Genomic DNA, 19593 nt, shown 5'->3' on the forward strand with positions numbered 1-19593 from the left:
TGATCCTGGGGATAAGATACATTTGGGAATCCTTGTAATATACAGACTCTCACATCATGAGTCCTACCCAGTCTAAATGAGTCTCTTTTGGTCTTGCATTGGCCTTTTCAACGTTTATTGTCCTGGTGGACTTCAACATCCATGATAACTCTTATTCGTTGGCTTGAATCTCCAAGACAAACCTGGGAATTATTCCTGCATGTTTCAGAATCAATGCAGCCAGAGAGACACGTTAGATCTTTTTGGAATAGATCTGAGGATTAAGTATCTGTAAGCTGTCCTATTGTCTGCGTGCTTCCTTTGCTGTGTCCCCCTGGTGCACAATTCCATACTTTCTAATATATTTAAAGAAGTGTCTAGGGGATTTTTTGGTGGCAGTAAAATGCTATCTCTTTAATTGTTATGTAGCCCATTTCTATGGGCTTGTTGGAGCTTCTAAGCTGTAGAAACTGTGCAACACAGTATTTTTTAACTGAACAGAATTTTCCATGAATATTGTTTTAAAAAGCACAAGAGCACACACTATATCTCCACAAACCTCCTTAACCTTTTGTTATATTTACTTTCTGAAGGTCCAAAAGGAGAACTTGGTACAGTAAATCCAACACCTGGACTACCAGGACCTCGGGGGCCAGAGGGTTTACCAGGACCCCCAGGAGCAATGGGTGAGAGCATATTCTAGGTTAAATGCAATAAAACTAAACACATCAGAGAGATTCTGCATGAAATTCTAACCCCCACTCTGGCTTCTTTATGCTGGGTAAAAGGGCCAAAGGAGAGTACAGGTACCCTAAAAGTTCTGGGTCCAGCTGAGTGAATTCCCTCAGCACTGGCACTGTAGAGACAGCCATAAGATTGCCTTCCGAGGATCCCCTTGCAAGCCCTGGTGTAGGGGGCATAGGTGGGGGCAAGAAGAACATTCTGGGGGTGTGGAGTGCTGTGGAGATTCTGGGCAGTGTTGCCATTCATAAGGCAGCCTGGGGAGGCTGCTATAATTTAGATTGGTTCCCAACACTGTCTGAATTACACTGAGGCTGCTCCAGCCCCCAGAGAAGGCAGTAATTGAAGACAGTAATTGAGCCACCTTTGGCCATCCCCTTTCCCCCCACCTCCATGCCCTGGACTGGGAGTTCTGTGCTACACCGTAAAAAAGCATAGTACAGAACCTCACCCACTGTTTCTGAGCTTGCTGGAAAGAACAGATTTGTAACAAAGCTTCTAGCTTCTTTTTGTTTTAAGTGTTTGTTATGTAACATAGTTCTATATTGTTTTTGGTCCACTGTTACTTTTTAATAAAATGTTATGCTTTATAGGTTACACAAAATGATTTCAAAGACTGTGGGTCCAGATTCTTGTCCATCTTAAAGCCCCTTTGCATTGCTCCCATGGCACAAAGGGACCTTAAAGCAGCCCCTAAACAGCATAGGGGAATCCTCAGCTTCCCCCCCCCCCCCCCAGACACACACAATGCATGTTCATATGTGGTCAATAAGAACATGCAAGTCGAAGATTTGTATATGCACATAGCTACACACATGCATCCCAGACCTGTGCACATAACAGAAGGCATTGCATATGCCTGACTTGCAGACTCATGCCCCTGGGATTGACGTTTAGCATTTTATCTGGAAAAAACTCACCTGGAAGAAAGTGTTAGAGTGAGGAGTAAAAATGGTGTCTGAGTTCTAATAAACCAATTGACTACATCGTTATGGGGTATGATAAGGTGGCAAACACCAAATTGCTAAATGCAGAAGATCTATGGCAAAATATCTGAGAGTTTGTTTTCTTCTGATAGGTAATGTTGGATCTAGAGGACAACATGGTGATTTGGGATTACCTGGGTCTGATGGTGCTCCAGGATTTTCAGGGACTGGATTTCCTGGAGATCCTGGTCCAAAAGGTAGAATGCTCCTTTACGATTTTTTATAATTCTTTTTTAGTTGTTTTGGACAATAAAATCATTTGAGAGACTGACAGAAAAACTATTTTAACCCATATACAGTTCAGGCAAATAACTCTTGAAAAGGTCTGTATTATAGTACTCATACGGTTGTCTACATTAAAGCATGTAAATTGAAAATATAAAATATTTTTATCTATTTTCCAAAAGTCAGGCATCAGAACTGAAAAAATGGAGTATGTTTGGAAAGATGTGCACAAGGATTTCGCTGGAAAATTTGCCTTACTATAACATCTTGAAAATGCATATAGAAACACACCAGACATATAATGTACCTCAAGGAAAACTTCCTATAAGGAGAGGGAGACTAAAACACTTGCCACACAGATCTAATTTTTCTGTGCAGCGCTTAGATACTCTGCAGAAAAGGACCTGGGGATTATAGTGGACGAGAAGCTGGATATGAGTCAGCAGTGTGCCCTTGTTGCCAAGAAGGCCAACGGCATATTGGGCTGTATTAGTAGGAGCATTGCCAGCAGATTGAGGGAAGTGCTTATTCCCCTCTATTCGGCACTGGTGAGGCCACACCTGGAGTATTGCATCCAGTTTTGGTCCCCCCACTACAGAAGGGATGTGGACAAATTGGAGAGAGTCCAGTGGAGGGCAACGAAAATGGTTAGGGGGCTGGGGCACATGACTTACGAGGAGAGGCTGAGAGAACTGGGGTTATTTAGTCTGCAGAAGAGACGAGTGAAGGGGGATTTGATAGCAGCCTTCAACTACCTGAAGGGGGGTTCCAAAGAGGATGGAGCTAGACTGCTCTCAGGGGTGGTAAATGACAGAACAAGAAGCAATGGTTTCAAGTTGCAGTAGGGGAGGTCTAGGTTGGATATTAGGAAACACTATTTCACTAGGAGGGTGGTGAAGCACTGGAATGGATTACCTAGGGAGGTGGTGGAATCTCTATCCTTAGAGGTTTTTGAGGCCCTGGCTGAGATGATTTAGTTGGTGTTGGTCCTGCTTTGAAGAGGCGATTGGACTAGATGACCTCTTGAGGTCTCTTCCAACCCTAATATTCTATGATTCTATGATGGCTAATACTATTGTATCACTGAGGTACTTACATATTACAGTGATAAGGCCTTTGTAAGTACCAATGCTTTAGTTATAAAGTATATAGTTGTGTTCATGCCATACCAGCTCTATTGGTAAAAGGAATAGAAGGTGTTTCGAGTACCATGAATTTAGTCCTTCTCCACGCAAATGTAAGCCCCACTTCTAAAATGTCTCCAGATACCATTCCAGAAATATTAGACGCCCTTGGCTCTTTGTGTTCCCCCCTCATAGTTAAAGAAAACCCATCCAGAGCATTGATACTGAAATCATAAGTGTGCCACTTTCTGTAGTGAGTGAACAAGAAATTGACCATAGTAATGCCCCATTTAAAATTAGATGAGAGCAAACAGAAATTAAGCAAAATAACTCTAGTCCTTTTCTACCTGGCATCAAATCAACTTGTAAAGGCAACTAAAAGAGAGCTAATTAAATGAGCCCTAAAACTAGGCAGTGCGACAATCAATGTTTGAATGAATACCAAGGTGAACGGGTTATAGTGGGTGCTAATTCAACTCTGGAGTCAGAATGCTGCCAGCAATTCACATAACTTACGCTAGTAGTTACAAAAGTCAGAGCCTTATGAACAAGAAAGTAAAAATCTGTGTGCTTATTCAGCAAAATAGATGGATAAGCAGGGTGTTTTCATCTGCCATTTGGTTTGCTTTGCAGGGGATAAAGGTCTTCGAGGGTCTAAAGGATCACCAGGTTTGCCAGGAAAGGCAGGAGAACCAGGCTCGCCTGGACAGCCTGGATACCCAGGAGAAAAGGTTTGATTTAGAAACACAACCCAAGCTTAATCAGGGCTGCTTGTCAGCAAGCATGTTTCCAAACAAATTAAGCAAATGAGAGATCTAAGGAGCACAGGATTTGGTTTCTAATTGTGAAAACTATCTACAAGGCCACAATTCCTGAAAGCATCACTGTTCTGGAACAGCAATTAAACATATGCTTACATCCCACTCAAGTAAATGGGACTTAAGCACATGCTTAATGTCAATCATATGCTTAAGTGCTCTCCTGAATCAGGACATTTAAAAAAAAAAAAAACAAGGTCAGAGGCCACAGGTGTAATCAAAAATGTGGATAAATGAGAGCTCAGCTACTAACGCCATTTTTGAGGTTAGGGCTTTGCTGTTTGCTGTGTCATTAAGCCCCAAAAGTGGTTTTGTTTTTAATAAAATAAAACACATTTCTTTGCATCAGACTGGCGTTCTGTCTTTTCTGCTTGGTCCTATTTTGCTATCTAATCTGATTATTTGTTTGGTTGCTTAAAGTCACCTAAACTGAATGTAAAAGATTAAAAAGGTAACACACACAGCCCATAAAATGTCCAGGTATGGAACTAGTCAGCAAGATTCCACCTGCCCCAGTAACGTAGGGCTTACTTCGGTTTATGGCAGCCTTCGGAAAGGCCTTTGTGGTCTAAATACACAATCAGTAATTGCATATAAACTAAGTTCCTCTGGATGTGATTTAGCTCTCTGGGGCAGGGACTGCCCTTTTCTTTTGTGTTTGTACAGCATCTAGGACAGTGGGGTCCTGGGTTATGACTAGGGCTTGTAGGCTCTGAGGTGGTGGTAATAATAATAAATTGTTGAATTTACCTGCTTATTTGAAAGCCAGTCCAAAGCAGTTCAGTCAGCTTGTCAAAAAGAGCAGGTCAGACTTTCCTGTCAGGAATTTTTCTTTCATAGAATTTTCCTTTTGAAGAAAACAGCCTCACCTAACATATGTCAGGGTATTTCTGAGGCATGGTATCTGAGTGCTGACCCATGTACTGAACCTTGTTCTCATTCTCTGTTAGTGGCAGGGCTAGTACTAAATCAGATTGCTTGATTTGCTGGCCCATTATTTAAATGTATATTTATCCAAAAGTATGAATACTGGGTAATGTGAAGTTAAGTGTAGAACTTGAATGAGAGAGATTTGAGTTGTCTGAAGTACAGGTGCAGCAGGATATCTGAGAGCTGCAGAGGCAGAGAGCAGGGACGGGACTACCTTCTATTGTTCAACAATGATTCTTCCAGCTGTGTGGGGAAACCCTGCTCATGTAGAATAATAATACTAAAATAAGAGCAAGAGGTGTAAAGGGGTGTTTGGTGGGGAGGGGAGAAATGTATTTTCAGTGCTTTGACATAAATGTGAAAGATCCCCAGGGAGTGGAGATATAATTTGACAGAAGACATGAACTACTGACAGGACAGAGAGAGTCATATTTTCAGATTTACAAAATGTAATCTACATTCTGCATTTATGTTTTTCCTCTGTTTCAGGGAGACCCTGGATTAATTATTCCTGGCCAACAGGGTGGATTAGGTTCCCCAGGACAAGGCGGCTTTCCAGGGGTAAAAGGTGACAGAGGAATTCCAGGTCTACCAGGATTCCCAGGACATAACGGTGCTGATGGGCCAAGAGGTATTGTCATTAACAAAAAACAGCCAAGGAACTCTTTACCTTACACCCATTTTGTTAAGCGAGGCTCTAAGAAAAGGAGGGAAAGGACAAGTTTATTGTCCACCTACAAAAATTCAAGTAGTAATTAATTTAATGTTTTCTCTCTCTTAGGAGAACCTGGCTGTCCCGGAGCTCCCGGAGAAAAGGGACTTCCAGGGAAGCTTGGTGATTGTCTTATTGGTCCACCAGGTCTCCCAGGTGCACATGGATTAACAGGCCAACAAGGTAGGAATACACAGAATACCTGCCAGATCTGCCTGATATATAGTTGACTGAGTGGGGTTTGGTTTTATTTTTACCCTACAATTGCATAAATGATGATGAAAAGGTCTTACGGATATTTGATGTAATATTATGCAGAAAATATTAGACCAGTTAAAGGCCACAATTCTGCAATATGATCTCCATAGGCAGACCTTAACAACAGCATGGAGTCTGATTGGACTTCACGTAGGGGATCACATTTCAGTGCTGGGTCCTAACATATTAGTGACATACGGCCATATGTTCCCTGCTGCTTACACAACACAGAGAAGAGCAGACTGGCTCAGATTACATAGAAGATCAGAGAGGGTGTCATGCAGAGGGGAAAGGAATGTCACATGGTCCCTCCCCAGCACATGTGATGGAGCTCAACTTTGTGTGGCAGAAGGGGATATGCCTAGGGTGAGGAGTCACAGAGCCTGTGCAAACATGTTCTTATTGAAGTTAATTGGGAATTACAGTGCTTTAAGCAATAAAATTTGCTACTGCTGGACCAAATCCCTTTCCATAGTTCTCTGTGCCATGGAGAAAGGTTTGTGGATGGCTGACCCTAGAAGTAAAATGAGGCAATATCATTGTCCAGAGTGGGAGCTGGGGCACAGAAGTGGCAGAGAAGAAGGATCCCGCTAGGGGGAAACCAGATCCATGGGTTTGTCATCTGTGGCTCCTAGCATCTACATTTATTGCAGAATACCTCCCTTCCTAAAAGAGACAGTGTGGCAAAGTAGCAATGCAGATGTGTCCTCCTCTTCTGTACCTTTTAAAGGTGACCTCAAAAGATTTTTAATATATAGATTTTTAGGGCTGTCAAACAATTAAAAAAATAATCCCAATTAATTGTGAGATTTTAAAAAGTAGTTCAGATTAATCAGTTTTAATCCCACTATTAAACAATAAGAGAATACCAATTTAAATTATATATATTTAATGTTTTCCAACATTTTCAAATATATTGATTTTAATTACAACACAGAATACAAAGTGTACAGTACTCACTTTATATTATTATTTTTATTATAAATATTTGCACTGTAAAAAATCTACAAGTTGAAGCATGAAGGAGCATATGAATGTTTAGCACATCTAGCATGCAAATATCTTGCAATGCCAGCTACAAAAGTGCCATGCAAACGCCTGTTCTCACTTTCCAGTGACATTGTAAATTAAAAGTGAGTAGCATTATCTCCTGTAAATGTTAACAAACTTGTTTGTCTTAGTGATTAGTTGAACAAAAGAAGTAGGACTGCGTGGACTTGTAGGCTGTAAAGTTTTACATTATTTTGTTTTTGAGTGCAGTTATGTGGGGAAAAAATCTACATTTGTGAGTTGCACTTCCACGATAAAGATATTGTACTACAGTACTTGTGTGAGGTGAATTGAAAAATACTATTTCTTTTGTTTCTTTTTTACAGTGCAAATATTTGTAATCAAAAATAATAATATAAAGTGAGCACTCTACACTTTATATTCTGGGTTGTAATTGAAATCAATATATTTGAAAATGTAGAAAAACATCCACAAATATTTATAATAAATGTAACTTAGTATTCTACTATTGTTTAACAGTGCGAATCAAACAGCAGCAACAAGGGCCGGGTTCAGTATCTAGGGGTTCCTTTTCAACAATACAACACAAAACCGGCTCGAGCCCCCAGCCAGTGACCTGGGACAATTACACACCACCCCCTGGGCGCCTCTAAGAGGCAATGCTTCCCCTCTCGCAAGCACAGAGTCTGAATGATGCAAAAACTTTTAATAAAAGGAGGGAATTAACTCTGCATTAATTTGGGGAAACACCACAACTAGGGTTCATAAACACAAATCATGAACAAAAGACCCACCCCCAAGTAAGTTGGGCAGTGTCCTTTTCCACTCGCTTGTTGCCCCAACAGCCAATTGCCATGCCTTTGCAGGGCTCTGCTCTGGCCCTCTCCACCAGCTTCTCTGCTGGCCACTTGCCATGCCTCTGCACCAGCGACCCTGCTGGCCACCTGCCGCGCCTCTCCGCCAACTGCCCTGCTAGCCGAGTTTCACAGGCATGACTACAGGACCCAGTCTGGTGTGGTTTTCTTCACAGGAGATTACATATATTTACTGTATGCCATGTATTTGTTTTCTTAGGAGAAAGAGGTGTACTAGGATCAAAAGGAGACCCCAATATTCCAGGCTTGGATGTCCCAGGATTCCCTGGACAATTTGGGCTGCCTGGATTGCCAGGTCGCCAAGGAGACACAGGATCGCCTGGTCTCAAGGGTCAGCCTGGCAGACCAGGAATACCAGGTGCACCAGGTAAGGATTTTCCAGATACATGTTTATACCACCCTTTGTTATAACTTGGCTATCATTTTCTTTCACATAGAAACAGAAGAATGGTTCCTCCCAGTGCAGACAGAGCTTCTCTGACAGCTATGCTTCTGGATGGTGGTGTGATTTATACAGAAAACAAATGAGTGTGTTCTGCCCAGACTGATCAGCAGTCCTTGGTACAAAATGTCTGGAGGCTCCAATACAGTGCTTCTTGGCCAAGAGGATGTTCCAGGATCCTCCTGCTCACTATGTTCCTCCATCTTCCCAGGAAGTAATCCAAAACTTCCCGTGCAGTCTGTAAATTCAGTATGCTGCTAATTATTGAAATATTGATGCTGCCAAACCTAACTTTTTGCTGGCCCATCCCCCTGTACAAGAAACAGTTTTCATTTTACAGAAATTCTCCCTATCTGTTTAGCTTTTTACCTAGTATATGTTCTGACTTCTGCTGTGGTAGAGGCCCTCTTTGCCTTATAAAACTTATTCCTGTAAATGCCATCTTCCTTATTTTATCTTAATTTCAGTACAGTGAAAGGAAATCCATTATTCATCTGTTTACTTTAATGTGTTCAAATACTGAATCTGATGCATGGATTTATAAATACATAACTGAGATTAGAATCTGTCTCCCTCCAAGGGTTAACCAGAGCTTCCCCTGTTTCTTGGAATGGGCATCCCCATAGTTGTTAAAGAATATGTTCTTAATGGTTTTAAGATTTGTGAGGAGAAAGGAAGAAGTCAAGTGTGCACTGCTTCTTATTTACAGCCAAAGACTAAAACCTTCATTTTTTCAATGCCCAGTATATTATGCATATCTTTTGTAAAATACAACCCATAAAATTAATTATAGAAATATAGTGTGTCTGTAGATAATCTCATTAAATATAGTCTGTTAAAAGCCAAGGGTCAGATGCTGCAATCCTTACTCACATGAGTAACATTTGGGGATATTATACATGTAGGGACTACTCACATTACTTAGGGTTGCAAGACTGGGCCCTAAAGAATGTTAAGTAAATGAGAAAATAATTAAAAATAAAAGAGAAACTGATTACATAGTTAGGCATTTACATACCACATATCACTACAAGTAATTAGCCACAAACATACATACATATTTACAAACATTTATTTTTCAAAACTAATGTTCTGGGAACACTTTACTAATCAAACACTTCAGAAACATGCTTTATATTTCTCCATTTCCCCAGGCCAAAGAGGAGAACGAGGTATAATGGGCAATTTAGGAATTCCTGGACCTCCTGGTGTCTTTGGACACCCAGGCATTCCAGGAAACAGAGGTGAGTCGCTATAATATTTACCTTATCTAATTATTTAAGAACATAGGAATTGCCATAGTAGATCAGACATGTGGTCTGTTTAATCCAGGATCTTGTCACCCACACTGGCTTGAATCATATGCTTCAGAAGAAGATGCAAGAAACCCCAGACTAGGCAAATGTGGTATAATCTGCCCCCCAGGAAGGTCTAATCCTTATCCCTAATAGCTAGAGATTAATTAATTAAAACTTGAAACGTGATATTTTTATCCCTTCCAGAATGCTTTTTCTTAGCATTAACTATTATAACTCTGAATATCCTTGTTACACAGGCGCCGTCTTCCTCCTCGTGCCGGGGGTGCTCAACCCCTACTCTGCCCTAGGCCCCACCCCCATTCCACCCCTTCCTCCAAACCCCCACCCCCACCTCTTCCCGCCCCCACTCTGCCCCAGGCCCTGCCCGCACTCTACCTTCCCCGAGCACCCACCTATGCCTTCTTATGTAGATAAATGTCCAGTCTTTGAATCTTGTTAAATTCTTAGCCTTAATGAGTTCCACAGTCCACTTATAAATTGGGTGGAAAAGTATTTCCTTCTATCAGTTTTGAATTTGACACCTTTTAATTTCATTGAATGTCCTCGTTTTGTGTTATGAGATGAGAACAGAAGTTCCTCACCTACCTTCTCTAGACCATCAACTTTTTTAAATACTGTTATCAAGTCCCTTTTATTCATCTCCTTCCTAAAATAAACAATCCCAATCTTTTCAATCTCTCTTCATATGAGAGTTTTTTAATTTACACAATTTGTGGATTATTTCTGATGTGGGCATGCTAATTTCACCTCAGCAATCTCGTTAAACAATTCACCGTGAATCCATTCTTTGGTTAAATAATGATCTAAATAACATCATTTAGTTAGTCAAGTACTTGTGCACAGGCAACTCCAATTAAAACCAATGGGAATTTCACACGTGTGGCTGATGAAATGATCAGGCCTCTGGCATCCTGCTATTTCCTTGTAATAGTGGGAATGGAAGAAACCAAGTTGCCATTGTCTTCTCAGCTGAGGGTGAAAAAAGAAGTCTTGTTGAAGACTGCTGCTTTTAAGAAGCTGGTTCTTCCACCTCTTTAGCATAGTCACATACAATCATTCTTAAAAACAGTAGTATATTTTTGTTTCTTTTCCATTTACTATCAGCTAGTCAGGTTTCCTCCACATATTTCATTATATTGCTTTGCAGGTTCTCCTGGCCTTCCAGGACTGAAGGGAAGAAAAGGGTTTTTAGGGGCAAAGGGTGAACCAGGTGATAAAGGATTTCCTGGACCATCAGAGACCAGAGGGAATCCTGGGGATAAAGGAGAACCAGGATCAAAAGGTACATCTCTTTTTCTATTTAATTTGAAAACAATTAGATACAGATCATCCAAATTACAATTCAAACAGCCTGGAGACCCACAGCTTGTGGGTTGCCAGGACTGACTTAGATTTGCTGGGGCCCAGGGCCAAAATTGGAGCCAGAGGGCTTCAGCCCTGGATGCGGGGTTCAGGTTACAGCCCCCTGCCTGAGGCTGAAGCCCTTGAGCTTTGGCTTCCCCACCTATTTTCTCTTTTAAATTACTTATTACAATCCATATTCCTAAAAAGTAATATCAGTGTGATGTCATATCAGGTATGATATGCTGTCATGTCAATAGTGTATGAAGTTTAGTCCTGCGCTTTTGGTATGCATGCATTTGTAAACATTTAATAACCCATGCACGCAAAGACTTATGTGTGCCCACCCATTGGGTATTTGTGAACAAACAGATGGAATGTGCTCACAAATACCTGGTTTGCAGAGGTACACTGGTATTTGCTAGGCGCCATGCACATATCTGCACACAAGTTGCATACACTTAACCTTTACAATCAGGCTTGTGGTGTTATAGATGTTCAGATACTCTCTTTTTTTAATTCCATATGAGAAATTCTGGAAACTTTAACAGAGGGCCCTTGTATTTTGTAATGTGTTTTCTTGTAAGAGGATAACTCCAAATTAATCACTTCAGGCTCCATTTTTCCTTTTCTGCTGCTTTTAAGAGATGATTTAATGATATTATGAGATACTGTTTTTAATTTTATTCCATACAATTGCTGCTATAGGATTTCCAGGAAGAATAGGTCTGAAAGGAGAAAGAGGAGATAAAGGTATACAAGGATCAGCAGGGCTTGATGGGACATCAGGAGTATCAGGTCTGCCAGGTATGCAGCATCTGCTATGAAAATTAAAAACTTAAATTTCTATAGCAGCATGTTTACAGTACTACATAGACTGTAGAGATGGTGATAAGCACAAAGAAGAGTGCAAAACCATATTATTATTATTAATTTTATTTTATTTTATCTTATTATAACCTTAAAACTTTGATTACTTCACCTGAACTCTGTTAATCTACCTCTGCTGTGATTATTTCAAGCATTCCAAAATTATGAGCAGCTTCAAAAAGCTGCTAATTTAAAAAAAAAAAATCTGCCCCCTAGATGTTCCCTTCTTTCTTCCCAGATGTGGAATTTCACCAGATTACATGGGTTTGATATGCAGGACAAGCAATATTAAGTCCTGACCAATGACAAGTCTAAGATCCAAATATCTCATGAGCCAGCAGTGCTAGAAATGGGTGCTTTGTACTATTGGAGAGAAGTTTGGAATCCACTGTTTTCCCAGTGGTATAAAGCAATTGTAAGAAACTTCTAAAAGTATTGTGGCATTAAGATTGATAGAAAAGCTATTTTAGATACTTTAGAAGTTTCTTATTTTAATTACAATTCTTCTCTCCCAATACATGATGTTGGGGGATGGTGTATTAAAAAGAGTTTATTTAGCCTGGATTGAGATGACGTAGTTATTAACTCGGTTGTGGCTGTGCTACTTATGAGTAGCACAGTCTTCTCAGGTTCATGTGAATAAAAGTTTGATGCCGTATGCTGCATCACCATGTGTTCTTTTTAACTGTGTCTTTGAGATCATTTCTTTTTAGAAATCATATAATAATTAAATAAGTAAAAATATATCTGGACTTGTGCTCACAAAAATAGCCCACACCAGGCGAGAAATAATCCATGTTAGATATCATTATTGATAGACCAAGTAGGCAACAGGAAGAGGCCAGTACCAGTAATAGGAAAAAGCAGTAACTAGCAAGAAAGAATGCTGGTGCTCCTTCTCTGTCCCTCTTTTTAATGTCTCATGTAGAGCAGAACCAAACCTCACCTGTCTCTATATGCAGCGGAACCAGCCAAAGTATGCATTGTGTCTATCAGAGACATTAGGCATATGGGTGGCACTTCTAAACTATATTAAGTTAAAAAGTCACCAAACTAAAATGTATCCACACTAACACAAGATAAGGTCATGAAGAAACTCCACAAATCACACAAAAAACTCTCAATTCCTCTCTAATCTTATTGCAAAGCATTTGGTGGATAGATAATGTAGGCCCTTGCAATGTGCCAGAAGGTCACCAGTCTCAGACCTACAAGGGAAGAAAAATCCAAAGCAAAAACAAAATCTTTATCTTTATCTCTGAAGTCCCCAATGGACTAGACTTGGGATATCACAGCTATGGAACTGCCATCCACAGGAACTAAGAATGACTGCTAACCTGCCAGTCTCCAGGTTGAAATACAAGACCCATCTCTTTGCTATGGCTTTCCAAAAATAGTAGTAATAATGAAAAATCTGTACATGTGCTGGGCAGAGGAAGAAATTATGTTTAGACTACTAATTGATTTATACACTTCTGAGATGCCATAGTAATGAGCATGGGAATGGATACTTTGTGCTCATGATAAATGTACCAGGTAGCCTAAATCTGAGGCACACATGTTGAGACAATGTTGATACTTTGTCATCTGACAGGTCCCAAAGGATTTGTAGGTCTGCAAGGAATTCCTGGAAGACGAGGATTACCAGGACCTCCAGGAGACAGAGGTGATATGGGAGTGCCAGGTGATTCTTTATAAAATCTTGTTACAAATTCATATACTACATAGAAATAGCTGTACACTCCCAGGAGCAGCTCCAAGGCAGAGGGCAGGAGCTGCATACGGCAGTGGGGGGAGGGACAGCTGAACTGCCCGGCAACTGATCGCCTGCTGTGCGGCTGCCACACAGGGAACTTAGAGGAGCGGGGAGCTGCTAGGGGGGCTGCTGGTCCACCCTGGTTCCAAGCCCCAACCAGCTAGCTCCGACGGGCTGCTCTTTCTGCAAGCAGTGGACAAAGCAGGCGGCTGCCAAACAACGTTATAAGGGAACATGGCGCAACTTTAAACTAGCATGTTCTCTGATCAGCAACGTAACAATGAAAAAACGTTAACCAGGATGACTTTAAGTGAGGAGTTACTGTATTCCAAAAGGTGAAGCTGAAAGCTCAGATTTAATTGTTCTTGTTCTTATGCCTTATGGTCTCTTCATATCACTATGTATTTTTGTCAACTGACACAATATGTGATATTATACCAATTTATATAAGATAACAGAAGAAATTTTGTTTTACACTTTGGGCTAAATTTATTACTCTATGCACTATTTTTTAAGCGGACCTCATTTTAGCTTCAAATGGTGTGCCTGCAATTAACTGGAGGTATAAATAATACAATTTAGCAGTGTGACTATCTGATTTTCCTTGTATATTAATGTTGTGCCTAACTGCTATAATTTCTGCAACTCCAATTAATAGCAGGCACAAAATAGCACCCACAGAATTCAAAACCATTAAAAAAAAATATAGGGCATCACACCAATCTTGCAAAACACGAATGACACAAAATTCACCGGAAAATGCTGGAGGAATGCCATGATATAGGAATAGTATCAGAGGGGTAGCTGTGTTAGTCTGAATCTGTAAAAAGCAACAGAGGGTCCTGTGGCACCTTTAAGACTAACAGAAGTATTGGGAGCATAAGCTTTCGTGGGTAAGAACCTCACTTCTTCATCTGAAAGCTTATGCTCCCAATACTTCTGTTAGTCTTAAAGGTGCCACAGGGACCCTCTGTTGCTTTTTACATGATATAGGAAAACTCTTCTAGGATTATCCCAAAGACTTCAGGTCTAATGCTGGAAAATTGATCCAAGAGTTATTTCAGGGATATTTTCCCCAAAACTTCTATTATTAAAGTATTCGGAAAATGTCTTGATTTGCTGAAGTTAAACGAAGACAGAACTTGTTAAGATTGCTTGTGATAGCGGCTAATAAATGCAATGTACCTTCTGTAACTCATAACCTATACTATCTCAACTCTGCTGTTTTCCCTTACTACTTTTAATTGCAACCATTTCTTTTCATATGTATGTAAGAAAATAGAGTACTGTCAATTATTTGTTTTTCTTTAATGAAGAGTTGGTAACTAAAAAGATAAAGCATAGAAAGTATCTAGTATGATATGTAAGGATGATGCTTTTGAGAGTGATACCTATATTTGCATCACTCCAGGTTCTAAAGGGGAGAGAGGATCTCGAGGTTTACCAGGACCATCCGGTGCACAAGGCCCTCCAGGCCTTCTTGGTTTTCCAGGTGATAAAGGAGAACCAGCTAGTTCAGCATCTGGGCCTCCAGGAAAACCAGGACCAAAGGTACAGCAAGAAGACAACGGATAAGCTATGGTAATGACACAATAGGCAGCACCTTTGAATGCGGATGAAATAATCTGAAGTATAAGTAAGGGCAGAAAATTATTATGGAGCAAATTAACCCATTCAGCATTGTAGGGAAATAATCTGCTGTTGATGAGAAATATTGAAATCCTATTCTGTCAACATTTTAGGAGAAATCAATGAGTTGGGGTTTTTTCCCCTGGGTCCAGGAGTTTCATATTTGTAAAGATGGAACCTTTTGGAATAATTTTCATATTTTTATTTATGAAGACTGGTCCTTTTGAGAATAAGAACTGGTGCTTACAAATATTTGCTGACTATTATCGAGTGGTACAGAAAAAAATCCATTTTTCACATGTAAAGAAAATAACACAGTTTTAAAGTTGTGCTATCAGTTTTTGACGGAGTAGTAATGTCATGATGAAACATGAGTTGTTACTTTTTTAAACAGTTCAACTTTCTCTAGAAAACATAGGCCACGTGCCTGTAATTCAATGTCACATATTCAGGCCCAGGAGCAGCTAAACCCCACTTTTTCAAAGGCAAATTAACTGTAATCTGTTTTACTTGCTGCATAAAATAATTTGAAATGTGTGGATCAGCTTGTATGTTGTATTATACCTTGGGCATTCCATCCAATCTGTGTGTCTTGATTTTTATACCATCCCCATGCCTGTTCTATCTAGGCACCATTACTTATTATCTTGGACCTATATGTAAGAACATACAAATTATATTGGGTCGGACAAATTATCCGTCTACTTCAGAGCCTTGTTTTTGACAGTGGCCTAAACCAGATAATTCAGAGGAAGGTGGGAATTTAAAAAAAAAAAAAAAACTCATCTGGACCTTTGTGTACAACTATATATTATGGCGAAATTAATTCCAAGCCCCCCAGAGGGTGACCATTTTATATTCAGGAGCTGTTAAAACAGCTAGTGTAAATGCAGATAAAGTGTGTGTGCTGTTGGTGATGCTGAGTGTGGGGGAAAATAGAGGCCAGAGATTCAGGGAACTGCTTTGTGAGATATTTAAAATACATTGGACATGTGTTTTAGAAACTAAGATCTCTCTTGGCAACCGTCAGTGGTGCATTATAAAATTTTAGGAGCAACATTTCATATGCCTACTTTGATATTATTTTCTGTCTGCAGATCATCTCACAACAAATAGCCATGATTATATTCACATCACCTTTAATATATGTGATTTTTTAAAATGCTACTAATTCAATATGCATTTTAACTTAATGAAATGCTTATGTAAAATGTATTTGGCTGCTGCTTCTTAGGGTGATCCAGGTCCCCCAGGAGAAATGGGAAGAAAAGGGGAAAGAGGATCACCAGGTCAGCCAGGACTTGTAGGAGAACCTGGACTAGCTGGAAACAGGGGGGATTGTGGAAAACCAGGAGCTCCAGGTGAGTTTTGGTTTTGGAAAATGGTGAGATTTTACATGTTTTTAGCAAAAGGGAATCTCCAAATCTTCCAACAGAAATAACTAGGCCAGTTCCTCAGCTGATGGGAGTTGGCAAAGCACCATTGAAATTAAGGGAGCCGTGCTAGTTTACATCAGCTGAGAATCTGGTCAAAGTAAAATAATAGTAGATCTAACAAACCATTAACTCTGGATCCAGTATTGACCTGAATTCAGGGTGATGCAGCTTTTTCTTCTTTTTCTCCCAAACTCTCCCCCCATTTACAGGGCCATCTAAATGTGCTGGAGATACTGGCGCTAAAGGGTGCAAGGGGGTGGCAGGACCGAGAGGCACTGAAGGCCCTCCAGGTTGGATTTTTATCCTCTCTTTCATTTCTTTCCCAGCTCTCTGCATTCTTGTTTGTTTCCTCTGTTGGCATGAGATAGTTGAGATTTTCAGTTTCTTCTGAGTTTTTTGCAAATTACTTTATATATTTTTGAAATTGAGTTCTAAGGTTTTTTAACATTTCCATCATAAAGCTATAGGTACAGTTAAAAAGTTTTAGTACAGTTTTAAACCCAGAGAAAGGGTTTTTTAAATATCAGGACACTAAAGCTAGCAGGGACATGTAATAGCCTCACAAGTGGTGAGAAAGGCCTGCTCTGCCTTATGAAATATCATTGAGATCTCCACAGTGGATGAAAAAACAAAGACTTAGCCAGAAGTAGAAAAGAAGCAATCAGAGAAGAGAGCAAAAAAGACAGAGCATGACAGTCCATTGCTAGAGTAATAAAGATCAGAACACTGATACATACAGGGAGTTCTATAAATATCTACTATACATTTTATTGAAGTGAAAACAATGGAGGAAATAGCCATTATCAACAAAATTAGTATTGAGTATTGTCATAGCCAGATTCCGGTCTCATTTACACCAAGGTAAATCTGGAGTAGTGCTGTTGACTTCTATGAAATTACTTTAGATTTATACTAGTATAAGAGAGGTCAGACTCTCATTCTCACTCAGTAAGCCTCAAACCCACCATATGATCTTGGCATTGAGACCCTGTGGCCCAAATGGGGTCCCATTATTGTGATCCCATTGATGGACTGGGTCCTACAATTTCCCTGAAAGACAGAAGAAAGTAGCCTGTAAGCATAATGTGGGTCTAATCCTGAATCCATTGAAGTCCATGGGAGTTTTGCCAGTGAGTTCCATGGGAGCAGGATGCTGCACTTTACCACCATTTATACACTAGTACAGTTGTGGGTTTTTTTAATGCACCACTGTTAATAACACTTTAGTAAATGAGCATCATTTCCTTGTCATTTTGCATTTCAAAAAGATAAGTAAAAATGAAAATGACAGTTTATAATTCTCAGGTGCAATAGGAGCCCCTGGAGCCAACGGAGCTGTTGGGGAAAGGGGGAATCAAGGACGGGATGGTATTCCTGGCTCCCCAGGGGAAAAGGGAGAACAAGGTACTGCAGTATAATATTTTCATGTTATTTTAAACTCATCTCCTTTCCTGTTCACAATTCTTGTCAATCCTGTGGGCTAAAAGAGGAATCCCTGAAATACAAAAATTATGTTGGTAACTAAAAGGTTTCTTTCACACTTCACAAACTTTCTATATGAATTTTGCATGGGACATCAAAATACAGTATATACACATGGCTCCTGCATGACATTTCTGGTTTATCGTGATCATTACATAGTCCATTTTAATGTCTACTTCTACAAAGATAAGGGTATTGCTGCTAACATCTTAGGTGGCCTCAAAAAGAGTTAGAGATTTTACACCTTTATGATGAAGCAATAGCCTCAACTTCTAGATAGAATAAGAACTTAGAAGCCAATCTTGGGTTTACTCATATGAATAAAATTACTTACCTGCCAACATCTTTGCAGGATCCAACCCTTTAACTCTCAAATCCTTCAGTTAGATGCTCTTCCTCTTTTTCCCCAGCAGCCACAGAAAGTTACAGTTCTTCCTCATTTACAGAAGAAAAGTGTTTTCACATTTTTAGCCTCAAGTTGCTTTTTTGTGTGTTAGTACAAAAACAGATATTCAGTATTATTTCTTCATATCAAGTTCTTAATAATGACTGGCATATTATTTTCACTTTTCACATACTTAAGTTTCTTTTCTCATTTTTCTTAGTTGCTGATTTAAAACAAATGCAGTGGTTTTCCTGGCTTTCTCGTGTGTGTGTGTGTGTGTGTGTGTGTGTGTGTGTGTCTGTGTCTGTGTCTGAAAAAAGGCTTTAGCACTGGTAAGATACACCTCAAATCTGACTGTAAAATGTGCTTCCCAGATAAAAAAAGATGGTACCTCATTCATATTTCCGAGTAGCAGCATAGCACAGATCCAAACTAATAAAGATTTTTCAGATAATTAAAATGTGATGTTTGATCCAGTATATATTGAACAAATGTATGGAATGTTAGACGAATATAACATGTATCTTCCACCAGTGCTTAGGGGCTGTTGAGTCGCATGTGATGTGAAATGTTATTTTGCAGGTGCACCAGGATGGAAGATTAAAGGTCCGCAAGGTATTTCTGGTCCTAAAGGTGAGTTTTCTTTTCAGATACCATGAGTTTGGTTTTTAAACAGGTTTGAGGATTTTTTTGCCCCGCCCCCTTTTTTTAAGCCAAATTCTGCACTTGGATGCTTAAATTGTCACTTAGGCTCTTAAAAAAGAGGGAGAGTGAGGCTGTAGTTAAAACCAGTGATCTGGCCCTATTTGTTAGGTTTCAAGATGTCTTACTTGTACAGTTAAGTCTATATAATGCAGAGAAATCAAAGACATATTTTCTGCTTTTATAAAGGTGTAGTCAAGCACAGGAGTCTCTAGTTTGTTTTTTATTGCAATTTGTTTATCAGGATATGTTCTAACACAGGTAGCTGTTGCTACTATGCACTAACCATTGTCTGCCAGGATAAAAGAAAGCCACATCCATTTCTTTTCATGTAAATTCCCTTTCACTTTTATTCAGCTCTCTCTTCTTGTATCTACATGGTTGGAGTTGGAAGAGGGGGAAATGATTTCCTGAGCGTGACAACAGCAGTTCCCAATCTCTATGTTTTGCATTGTTTTTCTAATGCTGGGAGGGATCCAATAACATCCCTCAGTAATGAAAAGATTTCCCTTCACATGTAAAACAAGGAGTTCAAGAACAGCACTATGAACAAAATAAGTCCGTTCTGGATC

The 19593-nt window shown here is 39.8% G+C and overlaps 1 protein-coding gene across 2 annotated transcripts in view; it reads left to right on the forward strand.

The window, feature by feature from the left end:
* Window positions 1–19593, forward strand: part of COL4A3 (collagen type IV alpha 3 chain) — a 79273-nt gene that overhangs the window by 42402 nt on the left and 17278 nt on the right. For both annotated transcript variants that reach the window (XM_029911101.1, XM_029911102.1), the window contains exons 22-36: window positions 573–665; window positions 1799–1903; window positions 3689–3786; window positions 5293–5434; window positions 5585–5698; window positions 7859–8026; window positions 9256–9345; window positions 10568–10702; window positions 11470–11568; window positions 13226–13315; window positions 14799–14938; window positions 16251–16377; window positions 16662–16742; window positions 17758–17856; window positions 18902–18952. In XM_029911101.1, the coding sequence (XP_029766961.1) occupies window positions 573–665; window positions 1799–1903; window positions 3689–3786; window positions 5293–5434; window positions 5585–5698; window positions 7859–8026; window positions 9256–9345; window positions 10568–10702; window positions 11470–11568; window positions 13226–13315; window positions 14799–14938; window positions 16251–16377; window positions 16662–16742; window positions 17758–17856; window positions 18902–18952 (1632 nt within the window). The remainder of the gene's footprint in view (window positions 1–572; window positions 666–1798; window positions 1904–3688; window positions 3787–5292; window positions 5435–5584; window positions 5699–7858; window positions 8027–9255; window positions 9346–10567; window positions 10703–11469; window positions 11569–13225; window positions 13316–14798; window positions 14939–16250; window positions 16378–16661; window positions 16743–17757; window positions 17857–18901; window positions 18953–19593) is intronic.

The sequence above is a fragment of the Terrapene carolina genome, unplaced genomic scaffold (assembly GCF_002925995.2).
Source record: "Terrapene carolina triunguis isolate 2854851 unplaced genomic scaffold, T_m_triunguis-2.0 Scaffold88, whole genome shotgun sequence".
Taxonomy (NCBI): domain Eukaryota; kingdom Metazoa; phylum Chordata; order Testudines; family Emydidae; genus Terrapene; species Terrapene triunguis.